A 22,444-nucleotide genomic window follows, 5' to 3' on the forward strand; every position below is an offset into this window, starting at 1 on the left:
CTTGCATCTGCGCCTGTGCAGTGCTGCGAGCGCGCCGGTGGCTGCCCTTCCCCCACCTCCTGCCGCGAGTGGGTGACAGGGCCCCGGTCTCCGCGCATCTTCGCTGACCGGCGCCGTGACCTGGCTTGGCACTGAGCCACAAGTGGAGGCCGTGCCCCTCCAGGTATGAGGGGGGGCTGCCATGCAGCTACGCGAGGGCTGGGGGCCGCGGAGGAGGAGATGAGGGATGGGCTCCTGTCCGCGCAGGGTGGGAGCCCAAACTTCAGCGACTTGCAGACGTCGGTGACCCTCGGGGCGGTGTCCGGGGCCGCCCCGCGCCGTCCTCCGCACGGGGCTGGCGGGGCCCGCCTGGCCGGACGTGCGGGGGCGGGGACGGCGGCGAGGGAGGGCGGCGGCGAGGGCTCGCCTTCCTCCCTTTGTCAGGAGAAGCGCCTCCGACCGGCCGCCAGCGTCTCCTGTCGCGCGGGAGCGAGTCCGGAAGCCCCGGCGGGTGCGCGCGTGACCAGGCCCCGCGGGCGCGGGGCGAGGCCGGGGGCGGGGCCGCACACACCTGGCGGCGCCCGGAAGCCGCGTGCTGAGTGCCCGAGCATCACCTGGTGCAGGGAGGAATGAAAGCCCCAGCAAGTTTCCCGATGCACGCGGCGTACCAGAGGAGACCTCTGACCTCTTTGCGAAAGCCTTTTCGGCTAAGTGTTCCTCTAATCCTCACACCTAGCCTGTGACGTCGCTAGTATCTCAGTTGCAACTGAAGGAAAAACCGGAGGCTCAGATGGGTGGAGTACCCGAGCCTCCCGGTATTTTGTGTAAGTGGCACATGTTTTTTCATTTTCCTTTTGATTTTGTTCCCTGATAGTTTTGCCTTGCAGGCGTTTTGAATTAATTTGTAGTTGAATTTACTGCTCTTCTCTTTTATGGCACTCAGAAGCCTTTTACCACTTTGAGATTACGCAAGTTGATTTATGATTTCCACTGGTACTTTAGAATTATTCGCATTAAAAATCTGCCAATACTTTTATTATGATCCGATTAATGGCTGCATTTAATTGGGGAGAATGGACACCTTTATGATGTTGGATCATATTGTAGGCCATCCCAGTGTTCAAGCCCTGTTTTGTCTCCCTTAAGTGCACTTTATAATCTTTATAGAAGTTTGTCATTTAAAAAAAAGGTTATCATTTTTATTTATCCTTATGTAGTGTATTGTTGAAAATGTAATCATTTTTCCATCATTTCATATTTTTTCTCTTGTATTTGTTGATATTTTCCACTGTTCTTATTTTGTATATTTGGGATTTCTCCCCCTTTTTGTTTTTGTCTCCTTAATTAGCATAGCTAATGGTTATCTATTATTTAAAAAAATGTTTTTAAGTTTATTTATTTTGAGAGAGACAGAGACAGCATGAGCAGGGGAGGGGCAGAGAGAGAGAGAGAGAGAGAAAGAGAAATCCCACACAGGCTCTGCCCTGTCAGCACAGAGCCAGACACAGGACTTGAACTCACTAACCCACACTAACTGTGAGATCATGACCTGAGCCACAATCAGGTCTCACACCAGGCTTAACCAACTGAGCCACCTGGGTGTCCCTCTATTTTTATTATTAAAGAATAACTCTTTAATATCTGTAGCATCTGTAGTAGTGTCTCCTCCATCATTTTTGATGATGGTAATTAATGCCCTCCTTTTTTTTTTTCCCTTTTGGTCAGTATGGCTAGAGGTTTATCAATATTATTGATCTTTTCAAATAACCAGGTTTTGGTTTTATGGAATTTCTCTATTGTTTTTCTGTTTTGAGGGATTTTTTAAATGTTTATTTGTTTATCTTGAGAGACAGAGTATGAGAGTGCATGGTTGGGGCGGGGGAGAGAGAGAATCCCAACAGGCTCCACCCTGTCAGCGCAGAGCCCCAAGTAGGGCTCAAACTCACAAATTGTGAGATCATGACCTGAGCTGAAGTCAAGAGTCAGATGCTCAACCTGCTGAACCAGCCAGGTACCCCCCTGTTTTGAGTTTTATGGATTTCTATGCTTAACTTTATTATTTCCTTCCTTATGCTTGATTTGGGTTTAACTAATTAATTAATTTTTTTTCTGCTTTCTTAAGGTGGAAACTGCAATAATTGATTAAAATCTTTCTTTTCTAATACAGTTTAATGCTATAACTGTTTGTAGTTACAGTTAATGTAGGTAATAATTTAATGCCATAATACTACTTTAGTTATATCCCTCAAATTTTGGTATGTTGTGCTTTCATTTCTATTCAGTTCTATGGGTTTTTTAAACTTGTGACTTCCTTTTTCAACCCTTGGTTATTTAGAAATTTGTTGTTTAATTTCCAAGTATTTGGAAAGAAGGAATTAACAGATCTCTTTCTAGTAATTGATTTCTAGTTTAAGTCTATTTTCACCAAAGAATACACTTTGTTACAAATTTCATTTCTTTAGAATGAAAGGTTTGTTTTGTGGCCAAGAATATGATCTATCTTGGGAATTTTTAATATATAATTTAATGACTATTGTGCTGCTGGTGGTGGAGTCTTCTATAAATACAAAATGAGTCAGGGTGGTTGATAGCGTGGTTCTATTCTTCTATATCCTTACTGGTTTTCTATCTACCTGTTTTGTCACTGAGAAAAGAGTATTGATGTCTCCAACTATGATAAATTCACTCCAATTGTGAATTTATCTGTTTTTTTTTTCTTTCAGTTCTGTCAATTTTTGCTGCTTGTATTTTGAAATGCTTTTGTTAGGTACATATACATTTAGGATTGTTATGCCTTCTGGCCATTTGACACATTCACCAGGTGTTGTTTATCACAGTGACGTTATGTAATATCACTCTATTTCTGGTAATATTCTGAAGTTTACTTTGATATTAATATAATCACTCTCTTTTGGTTAGTGTTTGCAAGGCATATCTTTTTTTTCATCCCTTTACTTTTGATCTAGCTATGTTTTTATATTTCAAACAAACCGCTTATAAACAGTTAAAAGCAGTTGGCCTTCCTTTTTTTTATCCAGTTTGACAACCTCTATCATTTAATTGGTGTTTTATACCAGTTATTAAGATGGTTCAATTATGGGGCCCCTGGGTGGCTCAGTCGGTTGAGCTGCCGACTTCGGCTCAGGTCATGATCTCACAGCTCATGAGTTCAAGCCCAGCATCAGGCTCTGTGCTGACAGCGCGGAGCCTAGATCCTGCTTCAGATCTGTGTCTCCCTCTCTCTCTGCCCCTAACCCACTTGCATTCTGTCTCTCTCAAAAGTAAATAAACATTAAAAAAAAAAAAAAAAAGATGGTTCAATTAAAATCTACCATCTTGCTAGTTTGTTTTCTACTTGTCCTGGTTGGTCTTCATTCGTATTTAACTCTTTTTCCAACTGCTTTTGTATTAGTTGGTACTTTTATGATTTCATTTTTTTCCTCCACTATTAGCTTATCACTTATACCCCTTTAAAAATTTTTTTTGTTGTTGCCCTGGCATTTACAATACAAATCTGGAGTTAATCACAGTGGACCTTTAAGTAATATTTTACTGCTTTACGTGTAATATAAGATCTTTATAATAATATACTCTCCAATTTCATCATCCCATCTTTTGTACTATCATATGTTGTAGTTTTACATATGCCGTAAGCCCACAAAACTTAACGGGCTATTTTTTGACAATCATTTGTCTTTTAGAGTGATTAAAAGTAAGAAGGTTTTCTTTAGAGTCATCTTTATTTTAAGCATTCCCATAGATCTTTATTTCTTGTGTAGATCCAGGTTTTTGTCTGGTATCATATTCCTTCTACCTGAAAAACTACTTTAAATATTTCTTCTAGTACAAGTCTACTGGTAATGAATTCTCTGTTTTTGTTCAAAAAGTTTTGATTTCACTTTCATTTTTTGAAGGATGTATTTGCTGGGTATAGAATACTGGGTTGATAGTTGCCCTGCTTTTTTTTTTTTTTTTTTTTTTTTTTTTTAAGTACTTCAGGGGCACCTGGGTGGCTCAGTTGGTTAAGTGTCTGACTCTTGATTTCGGCTCAGGTTATGGTCGCAGTTTGAGAGCTCGAGTCCTGCATTGGGCTCTCTGCTGACAGTGAAGAGGCTACTTGGAATTCTCTCTGGCCCTTCCCTGCTTGTTCTCTCTCTCTCTCTCTGTCTCTCTCTCTCTCTCAAAATAAAGAAATAAACTTAAAAAAATAAATAAAAAATAGGGGTACCTCGGTGGCTCAGTCATTTGAGTGGCCAACTCTTGATTTTGGCTCAGGTCGTGATCTCACAGATCATGAGTTTGAGCCCTGCACTGGGCTTTGCACTGACAGCATGGAGCCTGCTTGGCATTATCTGTCTTCCTCTCTCCCTGTCCCTCCTCTGCTCTTGCTATGACACACTCCCAAAAATAAATTAAATAAATAAATACACACATACATACATACATACATACATACATACTTTAAAGATGTCACTGCATTGTCTTCTGGCTTGTATAGTTTTTGATGAGAAATTGACTGTGATTCTTTATGTAGTTCCTCTATATAATGTGTCATTTTTCCCTCTGGCTACTTTCCAGACTTTTTATTTAACCTTGGTTTTCAGTGGTTTGAATATGATGTCTTACATATTTGTTTGGTTTGGTATTTATTCAGTTTAGATAAACTATTTAAGTTTCTTAGATCTATAGTTTGATATCATTATTTTTTAAAAATCCTCAATCATTATGTCTTCAAATACCTCTTCTGTCCCATTCTTGATTGTCTTTTTGGGATTCCAATGACATGTTTGTTAGGCCATTTGATATTGAACTATAGTCTTTGGATTCTCTATTTAATTTTTCATTCTACTTTGTTTTTATGTTTCATTTTGGGTAATTTCTTGCTTTCTTTTCCATTTGATTTTTTCTTGCAGTTTTCATCTTTTCTGAAATTTCCCATTTATTTATGTTGTCCACCTTTTCCATTAAAGCTTCTAAAATATAAATCATAGTTATTTTAAATTCTCTGTCTGATAATCATCAGTTGAAGTTTGTGTTGATTGCTTTGTCTCTTGATAGTGGGTTGTCTTAGTTTGGCCTTTTCTGGTGTCTCGTAATGTTTGATTGAAGGTAAGTGTTGCCACCATGATTGTTTAGGTCCCTTCTGAAGAGGGCAAGGGACTCTCCCAGTAGGTGGTGTTTTCCCAAATGATGTGTAAGGATTTGTAAATAAGTCATTGTAGGAGTTCCAAAGCAAGTCACATCATTAATAACAGTATTTTCCTTTTTCTGTCTTTCAGTTCGGCCTTCATAGTTCTCAGCCTTTACCCCAAAACTACAAAAAATGAACAAATCCCAGGTGAGTTGTTTTTCCCAATTTTGTTTTTTCAGTGCATTTGAGGAAGTTTATAAGGACCAAGAAAATGAAATATAAAGGCAGAGATGAGCAAAACTTAAGGAAAATGTAGTAAGAATAATTGATCAATACCAGCAGCCAAAAAGCAAACCAAGTTAATTGTCTTGAATTGATTATGAGTGGCATCTCCTTCGTTCTCTGATATCAGGTCTGAGTAAATTTTATGGACCTTCATACAGATGGTGTTTTGGACAACATCCCCAGAAACGATGGGTTTATCAGTTTGTCTCTGGTTGTTTTGTATAGCATTCTTCACTGCAAATGCAGGATTTTGTGTGTATCTTACTTTTTCAGTCAAATTAGGATGCCAAAAAACTCAGTAAATATCTGGGTGTGTATTAAATTCTCCCCCCAGACCTCCACAATACCATTACTTTCATGAGTAGCTTTCATGAGTAGCTTTACTGTCATTACTTTCATAAGTAGCTTTCTTTTTTATTTACTTTTTATTATTTTTTAAAATTATTTTTTAATCTTTATTTGTTTTTGAGAAAGAGAGAGACAGCATGTGAGCAGGGGAGGAGCCGAGGGAGAGGGAGACAAAGAATCTGAAGTAGGCTCCAGGCTCTGAGCTGTCAGCACAGAGCCTGATGCAGGGCTCGAACTCACGAACTATGAGATCATGACCTGAGCCGAAGTCAGACACTCAACTGACTGGGCCACCCAGGCGCCCTAGACTTTTTATTATTTTTTTAATGTTTGTTTATTTTTGAGAGAGAGAGAGTGTGCGTGCGTGCCCATGCGTACGAGCTGGGAAGAGACAGAGAGAGGAAGACATAGGATCCGAAGCAGGATCTGCACTGTCAGCACAGAGCCTGATGTGGGACTCGAACTCACAAACTGTGAGATCATGACCTGAGCTGAAGTCAGACGCTTAACCAACTGAGTCACCCAGACTCCCCACTTGAGTAGCTTTTCAGAGTTTATATGTACATATTTACATGAGTACAAATACAGGTTATTATAGGAAGCATATTAATCATGCTGATTTGTTTATATGTGTTTTGTTTTTAATTAATAGACTTCATTTTTTAGAGCAGTTTGAGTTTACAGATGTGAGTGAAAAGTACAGGGTTTTTGTGTATTCCTTCATTCCTTCCACACACACAGCTTACCTTGTTATTAACATCTTGCATTAATGTGGTACACCTGATGCTGTTCATGAGCCAATATGAACACTTTAAAATCTGTAGCTTACATTAGGTTTTATTCTTGGCGTTGTATGTTCTGTGGATTTTGACAAATACATAATGACACGTACCCACCATTGAAGTTTCATACGGTATAGTTTCCTGCTCTAAAAATCCCCTGTGCCTCATCTATTCATCCTTCCCGCCCCACCCGCTCAGCCCCCACCTCCCTGAGCCCCTGGAAATTGGTGATCATTTTAACTGTTTGCATAGGTTTGCCTTTTCCAGAATGTCATATAGCTGGAGTCATACAGTGTGTAACCAGTAGTTTTTTTCACTTAGAAATATGCATTTGAGGTTCTTGTATATCATTTCATGGCTTGATAGCTCATCTTTTTTTACCACTGAATAATATTCTGTTGTGTGGATGTACCACCATTTATTTATCCACTCACCTATTGAATGGCGGCTTCCGAGTTTTGACAATTATGGATAAAGCTGCTACAAACACTCACGTGCAGGGTTTTGTGTGCGGATAAAATCACTTATTTAGGTAGGTACTGAGGAGTGTAACTGCTAGATCGTATGGTAGGAGTAGGTTTGGTTTTGTGAGACACTGCCAAAATGTCTTTCAAGGTGGCTGTGCCATGTGGCACCCGCACGGGCAGTGAGTGGGAGTTCTGCTCCACATCCTTGCCAGCGTTTGGTGCTGCCGGCGTGGTGGATTCTGGCCATTCTCGTAGGTGTGCAGCAGTATTTCATTGTAATTTATAGTTCCTTAATGACATGATGTCGAGTATCTTTTCATATGTTTATTTTCCATCTCTGTATTTTCACTGATGAGGTGTGTAGTAAGGTCTTTAACCCATTTTTAAATCAGGTTGTTTTCATATTGTTGATTTTTAAGAATTCTTATGTATATATTTTGGATACCATTCCTTTATCAGGTATGTGTTTTGCCAAGATTTTCTCCCCATCTGTGCCTTGTCTTTTCATTCTCTCAATTTTGTATTTTTATCACTCAGTAACATATCCGAAGTCTTTCCGTAAAAGAACTTAGCGTTTCCTTATTATTTTATTGTGTAATGAACAGAATATATAAGGCATTGTAATACTTTCATGTGCATCATAACAATATGTGTAACAAATATGTGTGCATTAAAGAATAATAAGAAAATGGGCACCCATGTACCTTACCCAAGTTAAGAACTAGAACATTCTCAGGGCGCCTGGGTGGCTCAGTCGTTAAGCGTCTCACTTTGGCTCAGGTCATGATCTTGTGGTTCGTGAGTTCAAGCCCTGCATCAGGCTCTGTACTAACAGCTCAGAGCCTGGAGCCTACTTTGGATTCTGTGTCTCCCTCTCTCTCTGCCCTCTACTGCTCACATTATCTGTCTGTGTCTCAAAACTAAATAAACATTAAAAAAAAAATTAGAACATTCTCTGTTCTTGATGATACATTCTCCCATTGAATCATCCTAGTAGGTATCCTCTATCTTGACATTTTTGTCAATTACTCCCCTGCTTTTCTTTTTTTTTTAAATTTTTTAAAAATGTTTTTTTATTCATTTTTGAGAGAGTATGAGTGGGGGAGGGGCAGAGAGAGAGGAGACACAGAATCAGAAGCAGGCCCCAGGTTCAGAGCTGTCACAGAGCCTGATGTGGGGCTCGAACCTACAGACCGTAAGATCGTGACCTGAGCCAAAGTCAGATGTTCAACCAACTGAGCCATCCAGGCGCCCCTCTTTCTTTTCTTTTTTTTTTTTTTAAAGTTTATTTATTTTGAAAGAGAGCAGGCAGGAGAGGGGCAGAGAGAGAGAGACTCTGTGCTGATAGCACAGAGACTGATGTGGGGCTCGATCCCACAAACTGTGAGATTGTGACCTGAGCCAAAATTAACAGTCGGATGCTTAACTGACTGAGCCACCTAGGTGCCCCTCCCCTGCTTTTCTTAAAGATTTTACCACTTATCTACATACATGCCTCATCAACATAAAATTTAGTTTTGAGAAACTGTAACTGGAGTTTATATTGCCTTGTGTTGCATAATTTTCTTTCTGATCGGTGGAGTTCTCTTTTCTTTTGCTTCCAGACCCTAAGATTTAAGATGTCCTTATATGCACCCATGTTCCCTTTTGTCAAGACTTGGGTTGTTTTGTTCTGTTTTAATCGCTGTTTATTTTAAAGTTTTATTAGCCAGTATTAACCAAAGAGAGATGAAACCACGCATGCATTATTGGTGATAGTCTAAAATGATACCGCCTTACTGGGGAAGCAGTGTGTCAAAAGTTATCCAATAAGCATAAGTCTGGTTGTGTCCTGCAATTTTGCTGGTATTGGATAAAGGTTTCTAGGAGAAGATGAGCTGAATACAGTCTCTGAGTCAGTCTGGCTTCAGCTTTTCTGAGAATTTCCAAAAATTCCATTGGGAGAAGTCATTGGCAAGGTCATGAGAAACATAGGAAAACATAGGGCTCACATGGTTGGCCTATCTGGCAGGGTCAAAGTGTGAATCAGGTATTGAATGTCTGGTAGAAATAGAATTAAACCGGGTGGTTGCCTGTATTCGCTGCTTCTTAGCCTAGTGGTAGCTGCCAACTGTCAGGAGTCCATCAAAGCAGGACGCTTGTGTAAGGTGGAGTGTCATCTGATGCAGGGCAGCCTGGTGTGGAAGGTAGAAGTAGGAGATGTCACCAGCACATGTTGAAAACAAGTCAGACTGAGTGCAAATAAGAAACTGGGCCAGGCTCACCCAGGCATTGTGCCCTCGGGTTAAAAAGGTGGTCCCGTGGCAGTAGGCTTTTTGTGTATGACGGCCCTCAAAATGCCTGCTTTTGAGTTGCACTCAAAAGCAGTCGTACCCATGTACGACAAGCAGTTTGGTATCAATAGACATCCCTGCCACCCTGCAGTCTCTTTCGAACTCCTGGGGATTTCCTTCAGCTCTGGTATCGATCTTTTGTTTGCCTCTTCCCATGTCTTTGTCTTTTTTGGGGTCACTGTTGTTTTATTGGCGTACCTTTTTTAGTATCTTCTTAAGAAAGGGTACGGGAGAACATTTTTTTAGGCTTTATGTTTCTGAAAATATCTTCATTCCATTGTGATACTTGCTTGATGGATAGTATGAATGTGGATTTGTCCATCCGTTGCTCTGGTTCTGTCAGTTTTTGCTTAACGTAATTTGAAGCTGTGTCATTGAGCGCATGCACGTTTATGATTGTTCTGTCTTCCTGACGGACTTACCCTTCTGTCATTTTGGAATCCTCTTTATCTCTGGCAATATAAATATAGCCACATCTCCCTTTTTATGATGAGGTGGTGTATTTTTTAAGTGGCTTCTGTAGGGATTATAGCTTATATACTAATCACCTTGAATTAATGTTATACCACCTCAATATGGTCCAAGAACAGTATACAGTATATTGTGGTGAATTCTTGCAGCTTTTATTTGTCTCTATATGCCTTTTGACCTTTGTTTTGAAAAATGTTTTTCCTGGGGATAGAATTCTAGGGCTTCTTTTTTCCGTAAGTATGTTAAAGATAACGTTCTGTTTTTATCTCACTTCTGTGGTTTCTGTTAAGAAATGAGTCTTCACTTTTATTGTTTTTCCCTGAAGGAAAGGAATCTTTTTCTTTTGGCCACTTGCAAGATACTCTGTTTTTTTCTGGCACTCACCAGTTTGAGTGTGATGTGTTTAGGTATAATTGTCTTTACATTTATTCTGCTTGGGCTTTATTAAGTTTCTTAGATTTGTGGTTGATGCTATTTGCCATATTGGGGGAAATTCTTAGCTGTTATATCTCAAATATTGCTTCTGTCCCATTTTTTTTCTCCACCTGTGAGACTACACATTATATATTTTTTGTTTTTAGCATTTTAAGCAATAGTATATTAGACTTTTGGGCCATACTTCACATTTCTTATGTTTTGACTTTTCCCCCATTTTTTTCTCTCTGCTTTAGTTTGGATATTTTCTTATTGGCCTGCCTTCGAGTGCACACTTCTTCTGCTGAATCTAATCTGCTATTAAGTCTATACAGCGTGTTTTAAACTTTAGTTGAAAACGCTTTTTGCAGTTCTGTAATGTCCATATGCTTCCCTTTTGTAGATTCCAGTTCTTTGTTGAAATATTCCCATATTTTCATCTACATTATTCATCTTTTTCTCTGTATTTTTTTTTCCTCTTACGTAAACTCACAACCCCAAGATCAAGAGTTACACTCTGCTGACTGAGCCAGCCAGGCACCCCTCTCTGTATTCTTTAGCATATTACTTTACAGTTAATCTGAAGTCTTGTGTACTAACTCTAACCTACGGATTCTCTCTACATATGCTTTTGACTGTTGATCTCTTGTTTATTGTTTTATTGTGCTATTTTGGTTTTTCACATGTCTAGTCATTTTTGTTTGTATGGTAGACATGTATGACACACACTTCTGCTCTGAAGAATGTTACGTTTTGTTTTGCCAATAATTTAACTGTCTGGCAGAACAAAATTGTTGCCCTCTACTAATTCTCCTAGAGGCTTTCCCTCCTACTTGCACATAATTAGGAACCACCCAAAGATCTGAGGTGAATTTTTATGCAGAATTTTAGAGCCCCTTCTCTATGCCTTCTTTACCTTCATTACTTTGCCCCCGTATCTCAGTTGCTTTGCAGACCCAAATGCTAATTTTTCTTTTTTCAATGTAGCAACAGTGCCGCTTGCTACTTCAGTTCTATTTCTCTGCGCTACTGTTTAAAAATCACCTTTAGGGACATTTATGCTGTATATAGAATTCAAGATTGATATATTTCTTTCTTTCAGCATTTTTATCATCGTTGGTAATGTGGGCCTCCCGTCATGTTCACTGTTCTTTCACTAATTATAACCGTGCAGTGGTTGCTAATACCTGCAAGTTGTTATATGTATTTGTCCAGCTTTTATTGTTTTCCTCTCTCGGAATTTTGAAGTGATCGCTTTTTAGTGTTGTAGTCATGAAGTACAAAGGCCTTTCTACCTATCAGAACGTGACCTTTTAGTTGTCTCCTGAAACTTGTAGAATTTGCTCTTTGTATCCACTGTTTTCATTTTTTTCTGATGATTTGTGTTTTAATTCCTGTTTGCATGACAGTTCCTAAGATAGTTCTTCTCACCTTTTTTTGGTTTGATTTTGTGAAGTGTGAAAATGCAGAGAAATACAAATGAAAATGGATTAGGCTGAGCTATATGAAATAGCAGTGTTTGTATGTACAACAGTTGCCTGTCAGTAATTTCAGTATGGCCCAGCCTAATAACTGTCAACCTATTACAGTATCCAAGTCAAGACTGAACATCTTGGCTTATTTGCTTCCATACACTATGTGTATTGAAGGCTGTTATGTTGCACAATTCACACATGAATTCTGTCTCTTCCGCTTTCTCACCATCATGGTTCTGACCTCCCTTAGCAGGCTCCCACTCCTGGCATTAAGTCACCTTATTCAATGCTAAAATCCTGTTGACCATTAAAGATTGTTTCCTCACTTTAGAGGTGGCCAATATTGTAAGTTTTGTGCAGGTCTGTCCACTTCTTTTCATATTTTTTACACATTAAATAGAATTGATAGAATTTGGGGTCATGATATATACATATTCTTGGAATTCTGTTTTCACTAATTTTTTTAATGAATTATTAATGTTCCTGTGCTAGCTTTTCTGTACCTTTTATTTTAAGGCTTTGTTATTTAAGGTTGCGTCTTTTTTTTTTTTTTTTTTGAAGACTTGTCTGAAGTCTTTTTTTTTTTTTGAAGACTTGTCTTGACCTTTTATTAAATGTTTATTCTATTTTATTTTATTACTGGTTTTCTTCTCCTTGTCACTTTGAGCATTTTTCTTCTTCTGGTGTGTCAAACTATATTTTTATATTTCTTTTAAAGGTTTAACTTACTCTTTTTTAGCTTATATTTTAAACAAAACTTAAAAAGCTAATCACGATTTATATTTTCCTTCCAAACAAAATACTTTCTCTGTGTCACAACTCCCAGGTTTCTGGCATCCAAAAATTAGTTTCAGCTAATTATTTAATACCTCCTTCCCGGAAACATCCCATATATACGTATTTTAATAACTTATTTTGCTGACTTATTTGCTCCCTGATGCTTTTTATGTCCAACTGATTCTTGCTAGGTTTGTCCTCTTTATGGTTCACATCGTTTTACAGCAGTAAAAAAAGCTAGCACTTATGTGACATTTACTATGCAGTAGTTGTCATTTTAGATCAGGCTGTTAAACTATGTCCATGAGCCAGATGGCATTCTGCCTTCCTTTTATATGGCTCACAGCTAAGAGTGGTTTTTACATTTTTTTAATGGCTATGAAAAAAATCAAAAGAATAGTATTTCACGATGTGAAAATTACATGAATTTCACATTTCATTGTCCAGGAATCAGGCTTTTTTGGAACATAGCCGTGCCTGTGTGTTTGCGTATTTCCTGTGCCTGCTTTCACGGTGCAGTGGCAGACTTGATTGGTTGTAGTTGAGACTACATGTGGTCTGCGGAATCTAAAATATTTACTGCTTGGCCCGTTGTAGAAAGTTTGCCAACTCATATTCTAGCATTTTCAGTACTTTGAAGATACTCTGTTGTTTAATGGCTTACATTGTTTCTGTGGAAAAATCAGCTAGCAGTTTTATTGTGCCCTTTTAGGCAGTGCCTCCTTTTTCTTTTGGGATTTTTAACAGTTTTGTGATGATGTGCATAATGTGATTGCATTTGTTCTTCTTGGGGTTAATGGTCTTCTGTGGTCTGAGGAGAGTTGTTTTGGAAAATCTTAAAAAATCTAACATCCAGAGGGGAGAGTGGAAGGAATAAGACACTTTTAACAAAAGAAAGCAAAATGATTGCCACAAGAGATACAAACAAAATACTCCAGGGTTTAAAACTGAATAGGAACTCACAATAAGGAAGGGTCACATCTAAGTGTGATGTAAGATGTGATCTTACTGGGAAGACCTTTGCTTAGAGAGGAAAGCCATGGGAAAGAGGGATGGAAAAGAAATCTGGTGTTGAATGCTGGGCTAGCGGTTAGTTTATCAGTTTTCAGGAGGTGATGAATAACCACGTCTAATCAAGGTAAACATTAAAAAAAAACATTTTTGACTTCTCTTTTCATATTACAATGGGTTAATCAGGATGTAACCATCGTAAGTCAAGGAGGATCTAATAGTTGGACGAGTTGAGGGAGGGGTATTAAGAAATGGTCTGTTTAGATGTCAGATATGCTTAGCTCTACCTCTCTTCATGACCATGGGCTTTCTGGCCAGAACACCACATTCCTTCCAGATGGAAACTGTATACTGTCTTGGCAAAAGTTTTTGAAGTCTGTCATGCTTGACATCTAATGCTGTGGTATCAGAACTGTGTTTCATCAAGTTTTTGAGTTTTTTGTTTGTATGGAGTATGGAAAATAAGGAGAATACGGACATTTTTCGTATTTGATGGTAGAGTCGTTTCTAAATTATTATAACTTGAGTCCAAGTAGTGTGCCACGGGTTTCTCCCCCTGTTGGTCTGGCAGCCATACGGAAGTTCTTATTGCATCTATCATTTGGCCCGGTGGATATAGATAAAGAAAATCCATGTAGTCGTCTTTCAGGCCAAGAAATAGAAAACAGCCAGGACTCGAAGCTCTTGTGAAATCCTCACTGTGTAGCTGGAACTCGTTCATTTTTATTGCTTTATAATACTCAATTATTTTAGCATACCGTGAGAAATCCATCTGTTGATGAGCATTCGTTTTTCTGGCTTTGGGGGCCTATGTAAAATTTAACTGGGAACATTCTTTTTTATTGATTTTTCATTTTTTTTTTAACATTTTCATTTTTGAGAGGCAGAGAGAGAGCATGAGTCGGGGAGGGGCAGAGAGAGAGAGGGAGACACAGAATCGGAAGCAGGTTCCAGGCTCTGAGCTGTCAGTACAGAGCCCGACGTGGGGCTTGAACCACAAACTGTGAGATCATGACCTGAGCGGAAGTCAGACGCTTAACTGGCTGAGCCACGCAGGCACACCTGATTTTTAATTTTTTATGGAGATAGAATGACATAGTATTAGTTTTATGTGTACCACGTTATGACTCGATAATTCTATATATTGCTAAATGATGAGAAGAAGTCTGGTAAACATCCATCACCAAATATAATTTTTTTTTTAACTGTAATGAGAACTTTTAAGATCTGTTCTCTTAGCAGCTTTCAAATATGCAATACGGTATTGTTAATTGTGATTACCACACTGTACGTTACATCCCTATGTTGTATTTATTTTAAAACTGGATGTTTATACCTTTTGATCCCCTTTACCCCATTTAGCTCATTCCCCACCCTGACAACCAATCTGTTCTTTGTATGCATGAACTTGGTTGTTTTGGTTTTTGTGTTTCGTTTTAGATTCCACATAGAGGTGAGATGATACAGTATCTGTCTACTGCACTTAGCATGATGTCCTCAAAATCCATTCATGTCGCAAGTGGCCAGATTTTCTCTTTTATGGCTAAGAAATACTCCGTTGTGTATATATGCCACATATTCTTTATCTGTTTGTCTATTATCGGACGCTTAAGTCTCCCTATCTTGGCTATTGTAAATAATGCTGTAGTGAACGTGGGTGTGCATAGATCTTTTCAAGTTAGTGTTTTTATTTTCTGTGGATAAATACCCAGAAGTGAAATTGTTGGATCATGTGATAGTTCTATCTTTTGAGGAACCTTCACAGTGTGTTCCCAAGTGGCTGTGTCAGTTTCCCTTTCCACCAGCAGTGCACCGGCGTTCTCTCCATATCCTCACCAATGTTTGTGATCTCTTGTTGATAACAGCCATTCTAACAGATGTGAGGTAATCTCTCATTGTGATTTTGGTTGGCATTTCTCTAGTGATGTGCTGAGCATCTTCTCTTGACTCCGTTGGCCGTATGTAGGTCTTCTTAGGAAAAATGTCTGTTCAGATGTTCTGCCCATTTATTAACTGGATTGTTTTATCAGATGATTTGCAAATATTTTATCCATTTAGTTAGGTGCCTTTTCATTCTGTTGGTGGTTTCCATTCTGTGCAGGTGCTTTTTGGTTTGATACAGTTCCATTTGTTTATTTTTGCTTTTGCACCATTGGTATGGCTTGGATATGGTAGAGAGATCTCTACTTACGTCTGACATTTTGCCTGGTAATTGGAAGTTCGTCTGCTGCCTTTAAATATTTAAAGGTTTAATTAACTCTTTAATAATGTCTGACTTGATACCCCCCAACACGAATATCTAGGAGTATCATCTTTGTCCAGATAACATTAAATAGTGTGTATTTGTTTACCTATTTATCTTCCTCTACATATTTTCAGAGGAGAAACAGTATTTTATTAATCTTAGATACCTGTTCTATATGGCAAGTGCCAGAGCTCTAGGGGATCTACATAAATGTTTAATTTAGAAACATATTTTTTGGAAACATGAGAAAACAGTGAAGATGTACAGTCGGCGTCCTATGTAGATTTTACAAGGTAAGAATAAATTTTCACATATCCTTCCTCCATTGCCAAATGCTGATCATTTCAGAACGAACAGCCATCTGAGCAATATGCCGTTTCAGGGATCGGTTTCGTTCACCGATGTGACTGTGGACTTCACTCAGGAGGAATGGGAGCAACTGGACCCCTCACAGCGGATCCTTTACATGGACGTGATGCTGGAGAATTACAGCAATTTACTCTCAGTGGGTAAGCACAGCTTTTCGTGCAGCTCCGTGTTGGCCTAGCATCTATGTCCTTGCTCACTTACCAAAAATTCTGCGCTTCTGAATTACTACCATGTGGTTGTGGTCTGCGGCTTCAGGTGTTAAAGCCGAGAGACAGTGGAGACGCTGAAGTTCTACCTTCTTGATTTGGGGGATTTCTGAAGTCTAAGCAGTTAGCAGCTGTGTTCCGCCGTCAAGTTCTCTGATATTGTCGAGCCAGATGTGATTTTCAAGTTGGAACAACAGCAAGAGGTGTAGATAGGGTAGTAAGAACGGTCAGGTCAGAACTTTCTGGGGAAGGTGTCAAAAGAGGGAAGGAGCATCAGAAGCCAATCCACGCAACATCCTAGGGGTCATGAATAGGTTGAACTATTTTCAAATATTTTTTAAGGATCAGTTTTTCAGATCCTTAAACCTTAAAAGATGGCCAATACCAGATGATTCCTCAGATATCAAAATCCTACCTCCAACTATCGTCTGTCTCTGCTTAACATTTTTTGTTGAACTTTTATATTTTTCTCTCACACTTGACCCTTGACATTTACCTAACTTGTCTTAAACCTTTGTGATTAGCTGCTCTTTCATTCGTATTCCCAGTTTGCCAGAATGGTGACTTTGATATTTTAGGTGATGGAATTGGTGTAATAGATTCTTCTTTAGTCTAAGAGTGATGCATTGTCCTAGACACAAATGCCAGCAAGATCACCAGAGTCAGGAATGTCAAGGCTGGGTCAGTCTGATCCTTAAGATTGCTTCCGATAACAGCAGCGCCAAGACCTGTTTAGAGAAGAGATCGAACACATTAGAAGGAAAAAAATAAGGTGTTTCAATGAAAAAAGTAAAACACACGATTCTGTCGCAAGGATCTTGAACCCTTGGATTTATTTTCCATTTCCTTCAGACTATGGGTTCTGGATCTTGTCATCCATTTGCAAAAGTTGTACATGAGATTTGGATCTTGGCGGGAGGATTATGTCTGCAGACCTGTGAGGAGCATTGCTGTTAGCAAGGTGTGTGGCTTGCAAGAGCAGAGGAGAAAAAACGGGGAGAGAGACTAGGAGTGTGGAGAGGAAGTGCCCGTCTGACCACAGCAATTCAGAGCCTAAGTGGCGGTTGCTAAACTCAGATCTGCCCAGGCTGTTGCTGTTCCCTTCGCATCTTCGTCCGCTTGTTCTCTTGGTCTGTGCTGACTGTTCCGTGTCCCTGAGGACACGCTGAACCTCCTGCATCCCTCGACTTGTCAGCTTGCCTACGTCATTTGTGCCCTGTCTGCTGCCCTGTGTTTTTATTTCACTTTACCTTTTAAGGTCGTTCTGTAATCTGGCAGTGCTACTCGAGTCCATTGTCAGCTTCCATTCTTTTTTTGCCACAGGCTTCTTTGGTCTTTCCAAGCTTAAGAACTAGGCAAAATTTGCAATGGAGACTTCTTAATCCTGGAAGCCCGGATCCCACACACAGAGACAGCCCTACGATGGAACATTGGTGGAGACTTCACATTCTCTAACATGGCAGGAAGGGGCTGACAGCGTGTCTCGTGTGCTCTTTCCTAGAGGTGTGGAAAGCTGACGACCAGATGGAGCGGGACCCCAGCAACCCAGACGAGCAGGCGAGACCATTTATCATTTTTAAGAACCAAACCCCAATTGAGGAAAGAGGTAATCTCTTTGAAAAAACATTTAATCTGAGCACAGATTTTGTTTCCTTAAGGCAAGTACCCTATAAATACGACTTATATGAAAAAACCTTGAAGTCTAATTCAGACTTACTTAATGGTAATAGAAGCTATATAAGAAAGAGAGCTGATGAGTGTAATGGATTTGGAAAAGCACTCCTCTATCTGAAGCAAGAGAAAACCCATCATGGGTTGGAATACTCTGACTATAATAAAAGTGGGAAAGTCTTTAAAGAAGCCATTTTTAAACATCAGAAAATACGAAATTTGGTACAACCTTTTATTTGTAATTACTGTGACAAGGCTTTCTCCTTTAAGTCACTCCTCATTAGTCACAAGAGAATACACACTGGAGAAAAACCTTATGAATGTAACGTGTGTAAGAAAACCTTCTCCCATAAGGCAAACCTCATTAAACATCAAAGAATTCATACGGGGGAGAAACCCTTTGAATGTATTGAATGCGGAAAAGCTTTCACCCACCAGTCAAACCTCATCGTTCACCAGAGAGCACATATGGAGAAGAAGCCCTATGAGTGCAGTGACTGTGGCAAGACATTTGCCCAGAAGTTTGAACTTACTACCCACCAGAGAATTCATACAGGAGAACGACCCTATGAGTGTAACGAATGTGCAAAAACCTTCTTCAAAAAGTCCAACCTCATTATACATCAGAAAATTCACACGGGGGAGAAACGCTACGAGTGCAGCGAATGTGGAAAATCCTTTATCCAGAACTCACAACTGATCATACACATGAGAACTCACACGGGAGAGAAACCCTATGAATGTACCGAATGTGGCAAGACATTCAGCCAGAGGTCAACCCTGAGATTACATTTGCGAATCCATACAGGAGAGAAACCATACGAGTGTTCTGAATGTGGGAAGGCCTTCAGCAGGAAGTCCCGACTCAGTGTCCATCAGAGGGTTCACATGGGGGAAAAGCCCTGAGACTGCAGCTAGCTTGTTCTGTGGAAAAACCTGAACCCTTCCAGTGGGGGGACAGACCGCACAAAGGTACTGAAGGAACGTGGAAATGCGGGGGGGACACAATCCATCAAATCAAAACACAGGTAAAAACAGGATCCCCTAAGAACAGCCTCATACCCAAAGTTAGATACGCTGCCCAGCTAAAGCGTACATCCAGTTGTAAATAGACACGCGTAGTCCTGTTACAGTGAGCTTTTTGAAATCTTGAATTATTCTGGGCAGCAGCATAAAGGATCTGCAGACCATACCCCGGGAGTTGAGTGGCTGTGTATGAGATTATGCCCCAAAACACAAATCTTGTCTTACATCTATACATGTAAATTTAACACAGTCACTGGGAGTTGGAAATTCTTGTCCTCTGATAGGACATGAGTAAGATTTTCCATACTAAACACCACGTGTCTTTCAGTACCTTTACAACCCAGTACGCATTCCACATGAACTAGGTCACAGTTTTAGTAGCGTGTAGCTTATGTTTTCTCCTGCTACTTGCTGGCATAGGTAAGTTGGTCGGACCGTCGTTATTCAGCTGCCTCTTCAATAAACAGAAGACAATGTTGAAGGTTTAACTTGCTTCGGAGGTTGCTAAAAGCATTCTTCACATCAATATATAAGTGAGAGATAATTAAGAGGGGATTTAGGGAGTGAAAGACCACTGTGGGCTGTCACTCAGTGTAGGCACCACAGCTGGAGAGAGTGCCCACGTCCCTCGTGCGCAGTTCCTTTGCAGTGGGGTGTTTACATACAAATGCATGTCTTTTAACATACTGTGTAACCCATAAACTACTTGTGCTTTTTTTTGTGTTCTCCTGTTCCTCTTAATATTTTATGGATTGTCTTAACAAAAAGTAGGATGTGTATGTGGTTCACAAATGTTACATTTCAGAGACTTCAGAGAAGAAAATTAAATGTCTTAGTGCTTTTTCAAATGTCCACGTGCACAACCCACTTTAAAAATGCATTTTTGCCACATCCTGTTTAAAGGAGGCATTTTCACTCCCTGGGTTTCACTGTCATCAGCCAGAAGCATTTCCCTTTGGAACCTGAGTAAAAGTTAAGCCTTTCTTTTAAAGGTTCACACACACTTTTAAGTTAGACTTTTCAGTGATCTCTCCAGATGTGTTTAACAACCTAAAAAAACTTCTTGCCTAACTCAGAGGTAAAGTATCTTACTATTGACTTCAGATTCCCAAGTTCCTCTCCCTGTCAGTCATGAATCACACGCTAGAATTGTCACTGGGAACTGGCCTTTCTTTTTCCTTGTTTTTGAATATCATTGATGTGCTGTGACCACCCATGAATGTGAGTGACTTTCTGAACAGATTCGCCGAACATCTATAGTCCAGTAAGTTTGTCTTTCTCAAATTGTCATCTTGTCTACTACTGGCAAGGAAGCAGGGAAGAAGATTCATCTCACACACTGCTGTTAGAAATGTAAGTTGCGACTCTGTCTCTGAACATCAGGAATATGTGTAGCCTTCAGGGCACCTGGGTGGCTCAGTTGGTTAAGCATCGACTCTAGGTTTCTGCTCAGGTCATGATCTCACGGTTCGTGAATTCGAGTCCCGCATTGGGCTCCACCCTGACAGCATGGAGCCTGCTTGGGATTCTCCCTGTCTCTCAGCCCCTTCCCTGCTTGTGCTCGCTCTCTACATAAACATTTAAAAAATATATACATACTCTTTAATCCAGGAGTCTCACTCCTGGGGATCTATCCCTAAGAAAAAATAAAGTGCCAGTACTTAAGATTATATGTTTATCAATGTATATTGTATTTTTTGATAAGGACAAAAGAAAATGTGAACAACCATCACTAAGAGAATGATTGAATAAACTGCAGAAAAATATGCCATGGCTGGCTGGTGTTCCATGGAAAAGAATGTGTAGGAGCAGATGCCTCCACATCAGATTGGGGGGTGGGGGGGAGGTTGTGTCTACACCATGTTTTTAAAATAAAGGTCTAAAAACCTTACATGTATGTATATCTGTGTGTATTTTTATTAATTTATGGACCTGGAGAATAGCATTCTCCTATATCAACATAATTACCATTAAGTCCAATGGAACATTGCTCATGTATTCCTCGGTCCCTAAGTTAACCCTCATTTATACTAAAACAATACGCTAAGTCATCATGCAGCTAAGTAATTAACATTAGTTAACGCCATAACACAAGGCAGGTTCCCTTCCTCCATAACAAACAGCTCTGTGCTGTTCTCCAGCTCTAGCTTTCATAGCTGTATGCTGTGTGTGAGGCTGTGTTCTCCATGAAAACCTGTATTTGGCATTCATTGTTCACACAACGAAACCGTTCACACACACACAAAAATAGTAAAGACAGACACCTGGGTGGCTCAGTCGGTTAAGCGTCCAACTTAGCTCAGGTCATGATCTCCAAGTCCGTGGGCTCAAGCCCTGTGTCAGGCTCTGTGCTGACAGCTCAGAGCCTGGAGCCTGCTTCGGATTCTGTGTCTCCCTCTTTCTCTGCCCCTCCTCCGCTCTCACTCTTCTTTCAAAAATAAACATTTTAAAAAAGAGGGGGAGAGACCAAGATGTAGGACGTGCTCTCACACTGGGAAGTATGTGTTTGAAGGTAGTGGGAGGCCTGTGGGACTGGCCTCAGATCACTTTGCTCAGGACAACAGATGCTGTACTGTTGAAAATCAACTCGGGTTTTGTTTGCGATAAGGATCAGCCTAGGGGTGGGGTAAGGACAAGCTGTGCTCAGCTGGTTTGGCTGAACTAGGTGCAGGAACAGCCTCAAGAGTGGGCAAAGGATAGTCAGGCCTAGGCGAGGAAGGGGCAGTTGACGGGTACCCTGCTGCGACAGACTCATTGATAAACAGGCCACCTGGAGGAATAGGTGATCGATAGCAGGTGGAAAAATTTGACCTCAAACAGGTTAAGCTGCTGAGAATGCTCAATATGGCTCCCCTGTGGCCTCAGGAGGTCAAGTGCTAATAAAAAATACTAGCAACAACAGCTGCCACCAGACCAGTAGTAATAACAGTACTTCTATTAGTGATGATGCTGAGTAGTATCGCTTGCTTATTCTGCTCTTGGCAACATGCTGCTATTTGCTTTATATGCATTAGCTCATTTAATAGTTAACCCATGAGACAAGTTTATTATTCTTATTTAAAATGAAGAAGTTCAGAGAGGTAAGGAATCTGCTCAAAGTACATGAAGTGGTACAATACTAACTCTACGAATAATATGAAAAGTTTACATATTTTAATCTAGAACCACCAAAAAAAAAAAAAAAAATCATGAGAAGAGGTATATCTAAGATGCCAATAGATAAAACAGAAAGCCAAAAGTATCTTTAACCCAAAGAAGAAGGAAGAAAGAAAAGGAAGCCTGAAGGGAAAACAGAAAACGTAAAGTAAAATGGTAGACCCAAAGTTCAACCATTTTAATAAAAGATATTGTCTAATGGATAATAAAAATAAGACCAAGCTACATGCTCAGTAAGAGTCATGTTTTTACGATAACGACAAGGATGGAAAGAGGATGGGGAAAATATTACATATAA

The 22,444-nt window shown here is 39.9% G+C and overlaps 1 protein-coding gene and 1 long non-coding RNA gene across 4 annotated transcripts in view; one reads left to right on the top strand and one right to left on the bottom strand.

Moving 5' to 3' along the window:
- ZFP1 (ZFP1 zinc finger protein) lies at nt 1-20,456 on the top strand. 3 transcript variants are annotated; one of them, XM_042919693.1, is made up of 4 exons: nt 1-163; nt 5,259-5,317; nt 16,067-16,227; nt 17,795-20,456. In XM_042919693.1, exons 3-4 carry the CDS (start codon nt 16,089-16,091, stop codon nt 18,868-18,870), a joined length of 1,215 nt encoding a protein of 404 aa, XP_042775627.1. In that variant the 5' UTR covers nt 1-163; nt 5,259-5,317; nt 16,067-16,088; the 3' UTR covers nt 18,871-20,456. The 3 variants fall into 3 exon arrangements, with proteins under 3 accessions (XP_042775627.1, XP_042775624.1, XP_042775626.1); XM_042919690.1 differs by having other exon boundaries at nt 16,101-16,227; XM_042919692.1 differs by lacking the exon at nt 1-163 and adding an exon at nt 626-803 and having other exon boundaries at nt 16,101-16,227.
- Nucleotides 16,221-22,444, bottom strand: part of LOC122208535 — a 21,883-nt gene continuing 15,659 nt past the window's right edge. The window contains exon 3 of the long non-coding RNA XR_006197268.1: nt 16,221-17,021. This is a non-coding gene — a long non-coding RNA (uncharacterized LOC122208535). The remainder of the gene's footprint in view (nt 17,022-22,444) is intronic.

Source organism: Panthera leo, chromosome E2 (genome assembly GCF_018350215.1).
Source record: "Panthera leo isolate Ple1 chromosome E2, P.leo_Ple1_pat1.1, whole genome shotgun sequence".
NCBI classification, from domain to species: domain Eukaryota; kingdom Metazoa; phylum Chordata; class Mammalia; order Carnivora; family Felidae; genus Panthera; species Panthera leo.